The 15,120-nt window shown below is 41.0% G+C and overlaps 1 protein-coding gene across 3 annotated transcripts; it reads right to left on the bottom strand.

Moving 5' to 3' along the window:
• Positions 1-241: 241 nt before the first annotated feature.
• LOC124863822 (tRNA-splicing endonuclease subunit Sen54-like) lies at positions 242-14,535 on the bottom strand. 3 transcript variants are annotated; one of them, XM_047358323.1, is made up of 12 exons: positions 14,424-14,535; positions 11,314-11,472; positions 11,148-11,211; positions 8,179-8,262; positions 7,929-8,027; positions 7,796-7,848; positions 4,871-4,978; positions 4,234-4,675; positions 4,024-4,159; positions 3,875-3,935; positions 914-1,027; positions 242-612 (listed from the first exon to the last, which is right to left on the bottom strand). In XM_047358323.1, the coding sequence occupies exons 1-12, from the start codon at positions 14,477-14,479 to the stop codon at positions 462-464; spliced, it is 1,527 nt and encodes a 508-aa protein (XP_047214279.1). In that variant the 5' UTR covers positions 14,480-14,535; the 3' UTR covers positions 242-461. The 3 variants fall into 3 exon arrangements, with proteins under 3 accessions (XP_047214279.1, XP_047214281.1, XP_047214280.1); XM_047358325.1 differs by lacking the exon at positions 914-1,027; XM_047358324.1 differs by lacking the exon at positions 8,179-8,262.
• Positions 14,536-15,120: the final 585 nt, after the last annotated feature.

The raw sequence follows: 15,120 nt of genomic DNA, 5'->3' as shown, positions 1-15,120 counted from the left end.
CAGTCACGTTCAGATCTAACCTTCTGCTTCCCTCTTGCAGCAAACCGGCAGGAAAATTACTGAAACAAATGAAGTTTCCTAAACTAGGAAAAATCTTCCTTCTTTGCAAAACGGGTCTGTTGCAGTTCTGCAACACAAACTCAGCTGCACATTTAAACATCTCAGATTACTAGACACTCAATAATTTCTGTTTTCCTCCATTAGTGTACTTTTAAATAAATTGTCTGAGAATGTTCAGCAGTTGATAAACCACAAAGATTTATTTTAGAAAATGGTTATTCTTATGATAAAAATGATCTGGTGGCAGAAACTATAAGCCAGAGCAAGGGGGAAAATAAAAGAAACAGATAAACAGACTGGAACTGCTTTTATGTGAAAACTGCCCCCTTCAGAAAGTATTTTTTCATATGTAGCTCATCCAGAAGATCAAACTGGGTTAAAAAGTTTTGGGCAGATGAATCTCAGGCGTACACGTCCCTGGGCAGCTGAAAGTCCTTGAAGGTGTAGAAGGAAATGTCTCCGTAGTCCACGACGGCGTAAACGATGGGAACGTTGCCGCTCTGAAAGGCCAACTGCTTGATGACTCGCAGATCAGGGACAGGACCGTCAAAACTGGAACAAAGAAAGGAGGGAAAGAAGTTCTGTTGGTTCTGTGAAAAACACTCTGCAACATTTAGGAACTTAATCATCAATAGAAACTTCAATTACAAGACAAAAACAAGCTATGATGAACATTTTCCCTGACATTTACTGAACAAAAAGATCTAAACAGTGAGGAGATGAATCATTTAATTGATTCTTCTCATCAGGATGAGAACAACGGATGTGACACATAAAGCCTGTTCGTGTCAGGTTGATTGTTTTCCTGCAAGTCGACCCTAAGTAAACGATCATTCAGGCCGTCTCTACTTACCTGCAGACACACATGCGGGAGTACGGTTTGCCAGGGTTGCTCTTTTTGAAGTCAGCCACTGAATCCGGCTGGTAAACATTGAAACATATCCTCCACTCCTCCGAACATTTTAACCTGAGCAGACAAAGGACATCCATTTCTCCTGAGTGATGCAACAATTCATCACTGCTGGTGTACAGGAGCCGCGCTGACAAAACACCGGAGCGGGATCTTTATGACTCTGGAAATTAAAGATCGTAAACTGCGACAGCAGCGGGACGCGCTCACATCTGATTTATCGTCCCCTTTCAGAGGTGACTCAGAGCTGATGGCGACTAATTACATTTAACACAAACAGGCGGCACGAGGTCATGTTTGTTATTATAAAGCATAATAATGTGGGTGAGACGCACATTGCTGCTGCTGATTTAACTACTGACTTTTAACATCTTACTTTAATCTATCTATACATATATCATACCTTTTGCATGATTAGACAGGAGCACAAAGTAGAGATTTTTGTATATGGGTAAAATGGGCAGATATGTGATGTTGTTATGGAACAAGGGACACGTCTATATGCCAGGAAATTAAAAACAAAACAGAAATAAAATAAATTTGGCTATTTTACAAAGCAAAATGCATACATTTAATTGCACTCATTTCATGAGAGATTATTTCTGCTAAAACTGATTTTAAAAACTCAACTAATTTGCAAAATAAAAAGCAAACAACCAACTGCCATTAGAACCCGACTAGGAAACAGCATCCAGCTGTGTGTTTGTACTCCCACTATAAACACCATCTGTTCTGTTTCTGGCCTTAAGAGGTTTGTTAAAGAACAAACAGCCTCATGGAGACCATGGAGTGCAGCAGACAGGTCAGGAAGGAAGTTCTGGTTCAGTTTAAAGCAGGGTTAGGTTCTTCAACAATATAGAGCTCTGTCCAATCCGTCATCTGGACATGGAGAGAGCATGGACCAACTGAAGACCTACCAAGACATGGAGGTCTATCTAAACTGACAGTAAGGAGAGCATTATTTACAAAAGCTGCCAAGAGGGCTCAAGCTAACTGAACTTTTTGGAAGAAAACCTGTTAGATGCAGAAGCAGACTAGAGACTGGGGCATATGCATGTGTCGGGAATGGTCCAGTCAAAGTCCAAATGAAAACCTGTGACAAGAATTGACTAGTGATGTTCCTTCCCATCCAATATGATTGAACTTGAGGTATTTTGCAAAGTAGAAAAGGCAAAAACAGTCTCTCTGTGTGCAAAGCTGGTAGAAATAGACCCCAAAAGACTTGAAGCTGTAATCGCATCTAAAGGTGGTTTAAAAAGAGATGCATGCACTCAGGGGGCAGCTGAAAACAAAATTCACACCTCATTCTTCAGAATTTGGCAAAATTCAATTAAATTCAATTCAAAGATACTTTATTGATCCCCGAGGGGAAATTAGAAGTCCAGTACAACCCATCCAAACATACATCATGACACAAGACAAGGGGGGACGGGTCACCGAGGCTTTGCTGCCCACTCACAGGCGCTGCCCTTGTTAGATGAGAAAAGAGGCCACATTAGGTAAGTAGAGGGAAAAAAATCATATTTCACACTTTATCCTCAGCAGGATACAGTTTGAGATTGTAAAAAACCTCAGCACAAAGAAGCAACAAGTTGACAAAACAACATCATGCTGGGAACGGTGAAGGTGGTGTGAGGGGGTGCATATGTTTATCTTGAGCATGTGTGTGTGTGTGTGTGTGTGTGCAAGTGAGTCCATGAAGCACTGTCACAGAGGCCATTGTCCTTGATGGTACGTTGGGATGTTCATCAACCGGCCACAAAGTTCTGAGCAGGTCCACAGATGTCTTCAGGGAAGGGAGGGAGCAGAGGGAGCAGAGCGTCATGTTTACATAACTTCCAGGAGAAGTTGAAGATAGCCAGCCATCAAGGCCGTGCAGGGGAGCCAGATTCAGAAAAACAATAATTATTTGGGTTAGGCTGACTCTTAATTTTCCGTCAGCCTTGAGAGTCTTGCTGGTGCTTCTCAAAGGCGAATCCAAACAGCCAAATTCCTGGTCTTTCTGCCAGATCCGAGCGAACAACTTTCTCCAAGATTTATACCATTTCACCCCTGAGTCCAGGAACCGCAACCTGCCTGCCATCCTGTATAAGGATCACATCCAGTCTGCGATTCAGCTCACGTAACATCTCAGTCTGAGTGTTGATCGCTCTGAAGATCCCATCATACATGCCAGGCAGCCTTACAACGGCCAGAACAGCTGCTGACATTTTCTGAATTTCTCGATATGCCAGGTAACCGCTGACTCCAAAAAGCAGAAATCCTGATATCAAACATCCAACTATATACATATCTTCCACATCCTCGACTGACATTATCGACAAACACACAATCCTCCACTTCTGCCAGGAGTCCATCGTGTATCCGGAGAAAAACGTCCAGCCCGGACAAGTTGGGCTCTCCTCCACCCTGTCTTCTCCTCGAGAAAATTTGATCAGTTGCATTGAGAGACCAGCTGACCAAATCCATAACTAAGAATTTGGAAGATATGCAAAAAGAGGCTCGAAAAAGAAGACAAGACACAGAGCTGAAGCAGGGCAGATATGGGAGGGGTGCGGGAGACAGAGAAAAAGCGTCCTCCTCCACCAAGAGCAGAAAGAAAAAGTGGTAAAAGTTCAAGGGGCATCTGACGGTCAGTGATAACAGGGAGTGTTTAGATGTTTAGGATGCAAATCACCAAACATCTTATCAGGAAACCAAATGCTTTCATTCCCCTTTTAATCTTCTCTTGCAGAGCATCAACACAGATTTTCTTTCACTGCACTGACTAAAGCGGCTCTAAAGGAGACTAAGAATGAAATAACATGTTTTGGACTGACGGCGCCTCAGGTACTTTGTGCTGTCAGGAGTTAATATACCAAACATCTCATCAGCCCTTTAAAAGAAACATTTTCTCAGTGGTACCTGGACGCTCCCTCCAGCAGATTGGTAGATTTAACTACACTGATTTTCTCCAGCAGCTCAGCTGAAAGAAAACACAGATATCATCTTCTTAGTTTGTAACCGGCTTCAAAAGCCTCTCAGATCACAATACGAGTCCAGCACCAACTTACCGGTGGAGATTGGCTGAGTTGGGTCGTGTAAAGGTTTAACTTCCCTGTTCCACAAGTGAGCTGGTCGGCCTTGCCGCTTCGCCTGCCGCCGGGCCAGCAACTCATGGTACTCCGCCCAGTTTCTGCACCTTTGAACCTGACAGACCTGAGAATTAGATCCACAGAAACACTAAATGCTTCCGCTTTATTCCTTCCTTTGGGTGATTTTACCTCTCTGTCTTTGTTTACATCCCACCGCCGTCTGTGTTTCTCCCTCTGTTGCTCCTTCACAGACATTTTCACCTTCCGCAGGTTTATTTTCCGCATCCAGGAGTCCAAATCACAGACTCCAACCGTTACATCCCTGGGAAGCAGCGAAGTGTCCACAGGTACCATGCAGCGGGGCCGGCTGGTGGAGCCCAGGTCTGGGAATGGGATGGTGCTGAAGTTCCAGCGTAAGCGACCAGATGGAGAACCAGGGGACGATCTTTTGTCCGCCTCCAGCTCTGGAGCATCCATCATCCACCAGGTCCTGGCCTGGCCTTTGGCTGCAGAGTGCGGGGAGGCAGTTTGAGGCTCAGGAGGCTCTGCAGAGGTCATCAGGTGAGACTCTGGTAGTTTATCATCATCCTCCATTTTCTCAGCCAGGGACTCTCCTGGTGTCTTAGTATGACTATAGAAAGAACAAACACTGAGTGGGTATCTAGTGCAGGGATCAGAGAATAACTAAATACTTACATTCTTCACACTGTTAAAGATAAAAACAAACGTAAAATGTTGTATTTTAGACGTTTAAATTCATCAGTTTCTACAAGATTACCCGAAAAAGCACCAATCAGGGTATGGTTTGGGCAGGATCTTTGCTCACCTGCATGTTGGTGTCGGGCTGGGGCTGCGTTTCCTCTTCAGCTGTCTCCCCCCTCGCTCCCGTGACTGAGGCAGGTTCAGCTGCCTCACGTAGGACGACGGCTCAGAGCTGGAAGAAACCAGATAAAAGCCCAACAATAAGCAAAAAACTGGAGATCAGCAGAATCGTCAGTTACCGAAGAGCCAACGCCGCATATTCTCAGCAACAACAGGATTTTTATTCTCTATGCCATATTTAGCCTAGTTTAATATTTAAAATTAATGCAGGCTTTTGGGTAAAAGTCGCTGGATATTTGTGGTCCTATTTATTACAAAATTAAAAAGAAAGCAAAAAGCATCATTATGAAAAAATTAACACTTTGTGTTGAATCTAACTTTTTATTTTTGCTCGAACCAAATATGTAACATTCTTGAATTGCACTCAGGGCCACACAAAATCATTCCAGGGGCCGCACTTTGGTCACCCTGCTGAGCAGCAATAAAAAAGTAGATTTTGTTTGCGATAAAAACATAAGCCAAATCATTATGACTCCTATCTTAAGCCTTAAAGCCTTTTCTGCTATAAAATGGCTTTATTTAGTTTTACAGGTTATAGAGCCTCTGCATGACTGCCTCACAGCTCATTGGTTTAAATTGGAAAATAACTTTATTCTGCCTTAATATAAAACAGTTTGACCGATGTGGTATTTTTGTCTTAAGATGGTTTAATTTATGTTGTGTTTTCACAATTATAGCAAATAAACAATTTGCACCTCATGAAATAGACTCAAAATCTTTAAAAGCGATTTTTCACCAGCTCCTGCTTCGGGACATTTTAAAGTTTTGATTGTTCCCATCAGAGCTACTGAAGTTCTTTGCAGTTTGTGAAATATTCAAAACACAGAAACAAAAACACTCTTGGCTTCTTCCCCCGTTTGTATATGTTCAGGACCTCCGTTGCAGATGCAGCCTCCAGGACCTGTGTCCTGAAGGTACTTGGTTTCTGTCAGGGCACCACAGAACCCATGGGTCGACATCAGCAGCGATGGAAGCTGTAAACTGAAGAAGGCCTTTCGGACTTGGTTGCCTCTGGGTACTCCTGAAACAGAAGACGGGTGCTGGATGGCCAGAACGCTTTGGAGAAGGACTTTTGGTTTGTTCTAAGGATGATCTGCGAAACCATCTTACAAGAGGAAAGCTGGGCCCATCCCAGGCTGGGTTTGGATTGGCCAGGGGACTGCAGACCTGAACTGAGAATACTGTTAAGTGGTTTTAGGAGAACTTTGAGAAACTTCTTAATCTGGTCACCTCATCTCCTGCAAAGGAGGCAGAGTCTGAGAACTTGGAGGAAGGTGAGTCTATCACCATGGCAGGGGTCACAGGGGTCAAACATCTCCCTGGTGGCAGGACACATGGAGTGGACAAGGTTCATTCTGAGATGTAGAAGACTCTGTTGAAAACAATGTTGCATGGAGGTCCGGGACAACACCGGGTTGGTGGTCCCGGAGAGCATGTTCCAACAATGGAGGGATCAGACTTCTCAGCCTCCCTGGAAAGTGTACTCCCAGGTGTTGGAAAAGAAGCTCTGACTAACAGACAAGCAGTGGTGGCTGTGGACCAGATCTTCACAGAGATGATGAGGGGCTGATGGGAGTTGCCCGGCCCGATTCTTTGGGTACTGCAGGAGCACAAGAGCAAGAACTGTGTCCACATTCTCAGCAGAAAATCTAGCTTGTTGCCAGTGTGGCCTGGGTTCTGTCAGAACACGACTTGTTTGTGGTGTTCATGTACAAGATCTCAAGCTGGAGAGGAGAATGTCTGGACTGGGAACCTCAGGGTCCCATCTTTGCTTTTTGCGGATTATGCGATTTTTTGGTGGCATCTTTAAGTCATGATCTTCAACGTTCCCTAGAGCAGTTCGCAAACGAAGTTTAAGGTGCCCAGCACCACAGTCCTCTGAGGTCAAGGTTCTTAACTGGAAGACGGGGGACGAGAGATGGCAGGATGGAGCAGGAGATGGATAGATGGACAGGCTCCTTGTCTGCAGTAATGCAGGGTCTGCTCTGGTGTGTCCTGGTGAGGAGAGAACCGAGCCAAAATATGAAGCTCTCGGTTTACTGGTCCATCCACATTCAAACCAACAGCCAGGAGATCTGGATCATGACTGAAAGAACGAGAATCTGGATGCAAACATATGAAAAAGGCTAAAAAAGGATGAATGTAGCTGAGAATCAATCTGGTCCTTAATTCTGTGCATCACAGAATAATTTTAAAATCCTAATTTTGGCTTAGAAAAGCTTTGCTGGTCTTGCTCCTCGGTACATCTCTGATTTATTCCACCCTTATCGTCCTCCACCCTGATATTAATCGACCAGCTGCCTGTAGCTGTCCCAGACACAAGGTGGGAACATAGAGGAGATCGGGCTTTTTCCGTTTTCCTTTACATCCTCACTTCCTGTTTTATTTTTCTTATTGTTGTTCAGCACTCTGTGAAAACATGCGGTTTTTTTAAATGTGCTTTTTAGATAAACTGGACTTTGAATATAAGATACCTCTGAATTACCATAAATATGATTTATTTGTTGATTAGGACAAATTACACCCAATACGTTGAGACTAAAAGGGTATTTCCAACTAACATTATTTTATTTTATTTACCACGAGTTTTATATTTAGGATTACAACATTGATCCTCATGAAAAACCTTAAAATGGCCACAAAATGGTTTCACTTTAGACTGAAAAATAAAACCTTTCTACTTTAAAAACTTTTACTTTGTGTTTTAAAGATTCCAGCCAGCATGGTCATATAAAACCATTTAAATCAATACTAGAGTTTTATCCTAATTTACTTAGAATTAGATTTTTATGCTGACTTAACTTTTGATTATAATTTAAAGCAAATAAAAGTAACATGTCCTGCATGAAAAAGATCCAACCTCTGTTACCTGGGATCAAATCTGTGCACCACGTATCCGAGCCTCTTCAGATGCCCAAACACCTTCATGTAGAAGAACAGCCGGTCAGCTCAGAAAAAAGCATGTTCCATCTTTAATCAGTGCATTAGAGTAATGACCGTACCTGATACTGCTGCAGGCTCATGGCGTCTGAAGACAGAAACATCTCGTAGCCGTCCTGGATGGACAGCGGCAGGTCCTGATGAAACACCAGTAGGTTGCCCTGCTCCCATAAACACAAACACAATCAGTCAGAGACATCATCAGGGAGCAAACTGTTCCAACACCTTTCCTCAGCTGGTGAAATGGACCAATCAGGTTAATTAGCTCCTCGTTGTTGGAGAAACACATCCTGATCATCATCTGCCACTCACACACTCCATCAGGTAGAGAGCCTCTTCAGGGAGGAGATACTGCTTCACTTCTGCAGAAAAACCCATCGTCTGCCAAAACTTGCCCTGACAACAAAATATTTATTATTGTTTATTTAGAGCTAAGAAACAAAGCAGCAATTTATGACAAAGCCAAATACTTATGCGTTTAGTTATTATAAAAAGCATGTTTGACCCTGACTGTTTAAAACGGATAGATAGAAAATAATTGGTCTATTTCTATGAAAGGGGCCAAATTAAACTAGAAATAAATAAATAATACAGTAATTAATTAATTTAAATACTCTAAAACTAAATACAAGTACAAATAGCACAAATAAACTAATAAACTAAAACAAAAGAAAAAAAAAATAAAACAGAAAAGTTAATAAAATCATGTGAAAACAGCAAAAGTATGTTTTTTAAATGAAAAATAAAATCAGAAAGAATAAAAAAGAAATTATTTAAAATAAAACAGATCTAGAGAAGATTGAACAAAAGTAAAAAGAAAATAAATAATTATTAAAAATAAAATGCTACTAAAAATATGAAAGAACTGAAACTGTGTAAAATAGCAGAAAATAAAACACCACACCCAAAAAATGATAAAACAAATGAAAATAAAACAATTTAAACTAAACTAAATATACTATTTCAAAAAAGAAAATGAAATAAAAGATGCAAAAAATACATAAAATAAAATTAATAAAAAATAAAATAGAAAACTAAAATCATTTTTTCTTTTTTCAGCTTTTCCCTTTCAGGGGTCACCACATCTCCACCTAACCCCATGTTCTCCACCTAACCCCATGTTCTCCATCTAACCCCATGTTCTCCATCTAACCCCATGTTCTCCATCTAACCCCATGTTCTCCACCTAACCCCATGTTCTCCACCTAACCCCATGTTCTCCACCTAACCCCATGTTCTCCATCTAACCCCATGTTCTCCACCTAACCCCATGTTCTCCCCATGTTCTCCACCTAACCCCATGTTCTCCCCATGTTCTCCACCTAACCCCATGTTCTCCACCTAACCCCATGTTCTCCACCTAAACCCATGTTCTCCACCTAACCCCATGTTCTCCACCTAACCCCATGTTCTCCCCATGTTCTCCACCTAACCCCATGTTCTCCACCTAACCCCATGTTCTCCATCTAACCCCATGTTCTCCATCTAACCCCATGTTCTCCACCTAACCCCATGTTCTCAATCTAACCCCATGTTCTCCACCTAACCCCATGTTCTCCATCTAACCCCATGTTCTCCATCTAACCCCATGTTCTCCATCTAACCCCATGTTCTCCACCTAACCCCATGTTCTCCCCATGTTCTCCACCTAACCCCATGTTCTCCACCTAACCCCATGTTCTCCATCTAACCCCATGTTCTCCATCTAACCCCATGTTCTCCACCTAACCCCATGTTCTCCACCTAACCCCATGTTCTCCACCTAACCCCATGTTCTCCACCTAAACCCATGTTCTCCATCTAACCCCATGTTCTCCACCTAACCCCATGTTCTCCACCTAACCCCATGTTCTCCACCTAACCCCATGTTCTCCACCTAACCCCATGTTCTCCATCTAACCCCATGTTCTCCACCTAACCCCATGTTCTCCACCTAACCCCATGTTCTCCACCTAACCCCATGTTCTCCACCTAACCCCATGTTCTCCACCTAACCCCATGTTCTCCATCTAACCCCATGTTCTCCATCTAACCCCATGTTCTCCACCTAACCCCATGTTCTCCATCTAACCCCATGTTCTCCACCTAACCCCATGTTCTCCACCTAACCCCATGTTCTCCACCTAACCCCATGTTCTCCACCTAACCCCATGTTCTCCACCTAACCCCATGTTCTCCACCTAGAACTGGTCGAGAACATGGAGCACCCCAGCCTCAGTATCCTTCTATCATCCCTCCTCTAAATCATCTCAGTCAGGCCTCTCTGGTTTTACCTCCAAAACATCTAACATGAGATGTCCCTCTGATTCCAAACAAGAAAACTAAAATAAAACTGTAAACTATAAAGTAAAATGCAACAAAACTGAATTTTAAAAGTTGAAAATAAAAACTAAAATCACACCAAATATAAGAATACAGAATAAAATGTTTTCACTGCTTCTTCTGTTCCTGGGATGAAACGCAGCTGAAGGTGGAGGTCTCCAACCCAGAGCAAACTCTGGGAAAGCTTCTGTGCATCACCCAAACAAAGCTGTCTGGCCTCAGCATAACTCTGCATAAAAAAGTGTTTTCTGGGATTTGTCGTAACGTTTTGAAGCCCAGGAAGAAGCATGTGTTGTTAATGAATTTATTTACCCTGAACTGATTTCTGACATCGCCTCTACACTGTTAGTACGGAACGCCAGGAATGCCGAAACTTGTTGTTTCGTATGAAAAACAATGTGAACTGCCTGCTGCAAAGAATTACATTTGTTTTTTAGAGGTACCGCTATATAAAAAACTAGTAATTATTAAAATATAGTAATTAAATTAATACAATTAAATCTGAACAAGAAAAATAAGAGAAAATAATTACATAAAACTAAACAAGAAAAAACTAAATTAAAATAAAACATTACAAGGATAATTATAATTTAAAATAGAACAAATCAAAGAAAAATAACACAAATCTAAAGAAATACACCAAATAATAAATTTACATTAAACAAAAAAAATATAAAATGAAAATATATAATGATATAAAAAATAAACAAGCAAAATAATAATTCTAGATTGATAGTAGATTATTGTATGAAAGAAAATGGGATAAATGCAATAAATAACAATGCTGACCATGTAAATGTTTCATCTTTTGGTGTTAACTGAACTACATACTGTCAGCAAATCCAACATTCTCAACTTAGAGATTTAATTAACACTCTTTTTCCTAGCATTCACTACAGACAAATAAAAAGCAAATAATGCAGCCGAAGCCCGACTCATTTAAAATAACATGATCTCACAGCAGGAGTCTGAAGCTCCACAATCTGGTCACTTGGAACCCATGTGGCTTTCACCAGGTTCCCCCTGCAGAGACATAAAAACAGACAAAACTGACGCTAAACATTTTCCACCACCTAAAACTGATAAAACAACCGATTTAGGTCAGCACCCTGCTATCTGACTCACAGTCTCTCCACCCTCTCCTCTGCTATGAGATTCCAGTGTTCATCCAAGCTCTGCTGCAGCCGCTGTCTTTGCTCCTCCGAGTCGTCCGGATAGAAGTCCTTCTGTCCTCGGGCGGGAATCTTATGGCTTCTGGAGCGGGCTGCAAACAGCTCGCATGGACTGTAGAAAAGATCAGAATAAAGGGAAAATGTGTCACTTTAGAGTTTACATCTAATTCTTTCAATACAGAAAAACTAATTATTAGTTATTATTGTAAATATCAACAGTTTATTTCCATGTTTAAGATGTATGAAGCGACAGACGTTAAAATGTAACTAATAACTTCCTCACAGCATACGTTACAAATATGAATTTTCCGAATTTTTTAAATCTTAAATGGCAGTTTTATCAATAGTCTCATTTATTTATGTATTTTTTAATGAACAAATAAAGATTTTTACCCCCATCCCATAGATAAAAAGGTGGCAGATTTACATCAGAGTTGGGCGATGTGGAAAAAAATAATCACAGTATTTTTTTCTGTACTGAATGGTTTGGCTAATTATTACAATATGGTTTCAAATAAGGAGTCTAGCTTCTATCGGTTTCAATACAAAATCAAAGAACAAATGATTGATTAAACATTATTATTAAAAAAATTTCAAACCCCATCTGCTGTACAGTTTAACAGTGCAAATATGTTTGACAAACAGCAGAAAATAAAGCAAATTAATTCCACACTAGTGTTTTAAATCTCTTCTCCTTGTAAAAATAGCTAAATAATGATGACTGCACATGCTGCCTGTTGGGACGCTTTTCTCTGTCTTCCTCACCCCTCCCATATCTGCCCTGCTTCAGCTCTGTGTCTTGTCTTCTTTTTGGAGCCTCTTTTTGCACATCTTCCAAATTCTGAGTTATGGATTTGGTCAGCTGGTCTCTCAATGCAATTGATCACATTTTCTCGACGAGAAGACAGGGTGAAGGAGAGCCCAACTTGTCCGGACTGGACGTTTTTCTCTGGATACACCATGGACTCCTGGCAGAAGTGGAGGATTGTGTGTCTGTTGATATTGTCAGTCGAGTATGTCGAAGATGTGTATATAATTGGATGTTTGATATCAGGATTTCCTCTTTTTGCCGGTTATGATGGGATCTTCAGGGCGATCAACACTCAGACTGAGATGTTACGTGAGCTGAATCGCAGACTGGATGTGATCCTTATACAGGATCGCAGGCAGGTTGCGGTTCCTGGACTCAGGGGTGAAATGGGATAAATCTTGGAGAAAGTTGTTCGCTCGGATCTGGCGAAAGACCAGGAATTTGGCTGTTTGGATTCGCCTTTGAGAAGCACCAGCGAGACTCTCGAGGCTGAAGGAAAATTAAGAGTCAGCCTAACCCAAATAATTATTGTTTTTCTGAATCTGGCTCCCCTGCGCGGCCTTGATGGCTGGTTATCTTCAACTTCTCCTGGAAGTTATGTAAACATGACGCTCTGCTCCCTCTACCCCCTCCCTTCCCTGAGGACATATGTGGACCTGCTCAGAACTTTGTGGCCGGTTGATGAACCTTCCAACGTACCATCAAGGACAATGGCCTCTGTGACAGAGCTTCACGGACTTACTTTGCACACACACACATGCTCATATAAACATATGCACCCCCTCACACCACCTTCACCAGATCCCCTGCATGATGTTTCGTATAAATATTGCTTCTTTGTGCTGAGTTTTTTTTTTTTGCAATCTCAAACTGTATCCTGCTATGGACAAAGTGTGAAATATGATTTTTTCCCTCTTCTTATCTAATGTGGTCTCTTTTCTCATCTAGCTAAATGTGTGATTTCATTACTTTTCATAGATTTTCAGATTTCTCAGAAGGATTACCAGCGAAAGCCAAATATTATTATTAGTATTTGAAAATTTGGACTAAAGCTGTTTTTACACCAATGACCAGAGAATTTTAGATTTCTTAAAAGGATTGTACTACAACCATATCTTACCAGTGACAGCTAAACATTATTAGTATTTAAAAAGTTTGGACTAAGACTGTTTTATACCAGTGACCCAGCTTATTTGAATGATGGGACCACTACTGCCTCATACCAGCGACCTCAAGGATTAATATTATCATTTTTCTTCTAGCACAGGATGAATTCCTTACCACAGAGGACTTAATGAGCTAATTACCTCTATTAGAAAGATTGGATTAGAACCAGCTCTTACCAGTAAACTCCCAAGGATTATTAATGTCATTTGATTTGTTTTTCTGTGTTTGATTTTCTGTATCATTGTGATGTTTTTCCTCATGTACAGCGCTTTGAGTGCCTTGTTGCTGAATATATATAAATATTTAAATATATAAATACACTTGACTTGCTATTATTGAATTTCAAAGCCAACCTTTATCATTAGTCTTAACATTTTCTGTTTTTAAATTGTTGAAATAATTGTTTCAATGCTAAGCACCAATTTACAATACATAAAAATGTATCTGCACCTGGTGAAAAAACTATGAAACATGAGATTTTTAAGGGTTATCAAGAACAAGTAATGAAAAACATTTACAATATGTATTAACACAGCCAAACTTACACAAAAATAAAGTAGAAAAAACACAATGTCAAGTCCTACTGGTGGATTAAGGAAATTTAGAAATACTGAAAATAACCTCTGCACACCTAACTGGTTATGTGACTTCTTTGGCATATCTTCAGCACCTATTAATAGATCTCTGGACTCTGATAAAGAGTCATTTGATTATGACTCACTTCAAGGGAACACTTGATTATCCTGTTTAGACCTGTGTTATTAGACGTAAAACTGCCTGTTGCTCAGTCTAGAGGACGTTAAGACAAGAAACTTAACAAAGATAGACATATAAATCCCACTTTAGTTGAATTAATCTAACGAATTTTCTTCACCAAAATATTCAAAAGAGGGAGACAGAGGCAAATCCAGAAACCGTATCAGATGAGCCGGTGTTACGTCGTCCAAACATGTTGACGAGAAGGCAGTCAGAGTTCCGACAGCCGAAAATAAGTGATAAATACCCACCAAAAGACAAACGTTATTAAATAGTATTTAAAGCCTGTTTATAACCCTTTGATAACTGCAGATAAAACGGAATCAAACCTTAATATTTCATTGTAGAAGTTCTCTGCGCCCCCTGTCTTGTTTTGGTCCGCCATGACAGTTTGTCCACCGACTACAGCTTCCTGCTTCTCCTCATGGTCCTAACGCCCGCCTGTTCCGAAACACGATGTTAGAATTATGGCCACAAGGGGCAGCAATTCGCAAAAAAAATTTCTACATCTTTAAATCACATTTCTTCTATATTTTAGACAGTTTGGCAGGAGTTTTATTTTTTATAATCTCGAATTATTTAAATGTCGTTATCTTGTTGTTTAGATATGCGAGATTACAGTGTATAAAACTGTAAAATAGTTTCAGTTTGGATAGTTTTAGTTCAACCCATTTACGTTATGGTTTACTTGATATAGGACCCCAGAAACAAGAACAGAGTTCAGGCGGGCGACCAGGAGGTCGTCCCCAGCAGGCACAGAGTTAAGGTGGGCGACCAGGAGGTCGTCCCCAGCAGGCACAGAGTTAAGGTGGGCGACCAGGAGGTCGTCCCCAGCAGGCACAGAGTTAAGGCGGGCGACCCGACCTGCACCAAAGACTTGGAGGCCGACAGAAGCGTAGAGACCGTGACGGCCTGCGACGGGAAACTGCAGGAAGATGAGGCCGACTGAGCAGAGTAGAGGATATTGTAAATATGAATCTGAGAATATTATTTAATATTAATATTTTAATATTAATATTTTACCAA

This window comes from Girardinichthys multiradiatus, chromosome Y (assembly GCF_021462225.1).
Source record: "Girardinichthys multiradiatus isolate DD_20200921_A chromosome Y, DD_fGirMul_XY1, whole genome shotgun sequence".
Taxonomy (NCBI): Eukaryota; Metazoa; Chordata; class Actinopteri; order Cyprinodontiformes; family Goodeidae; genus Girardinichthys; species Girardinichthys multiradiatus.
Note: the sequence above shows the minus strand (reverse complement) of the source record. Positions and strands in the feature narration are given on the sequence as shown.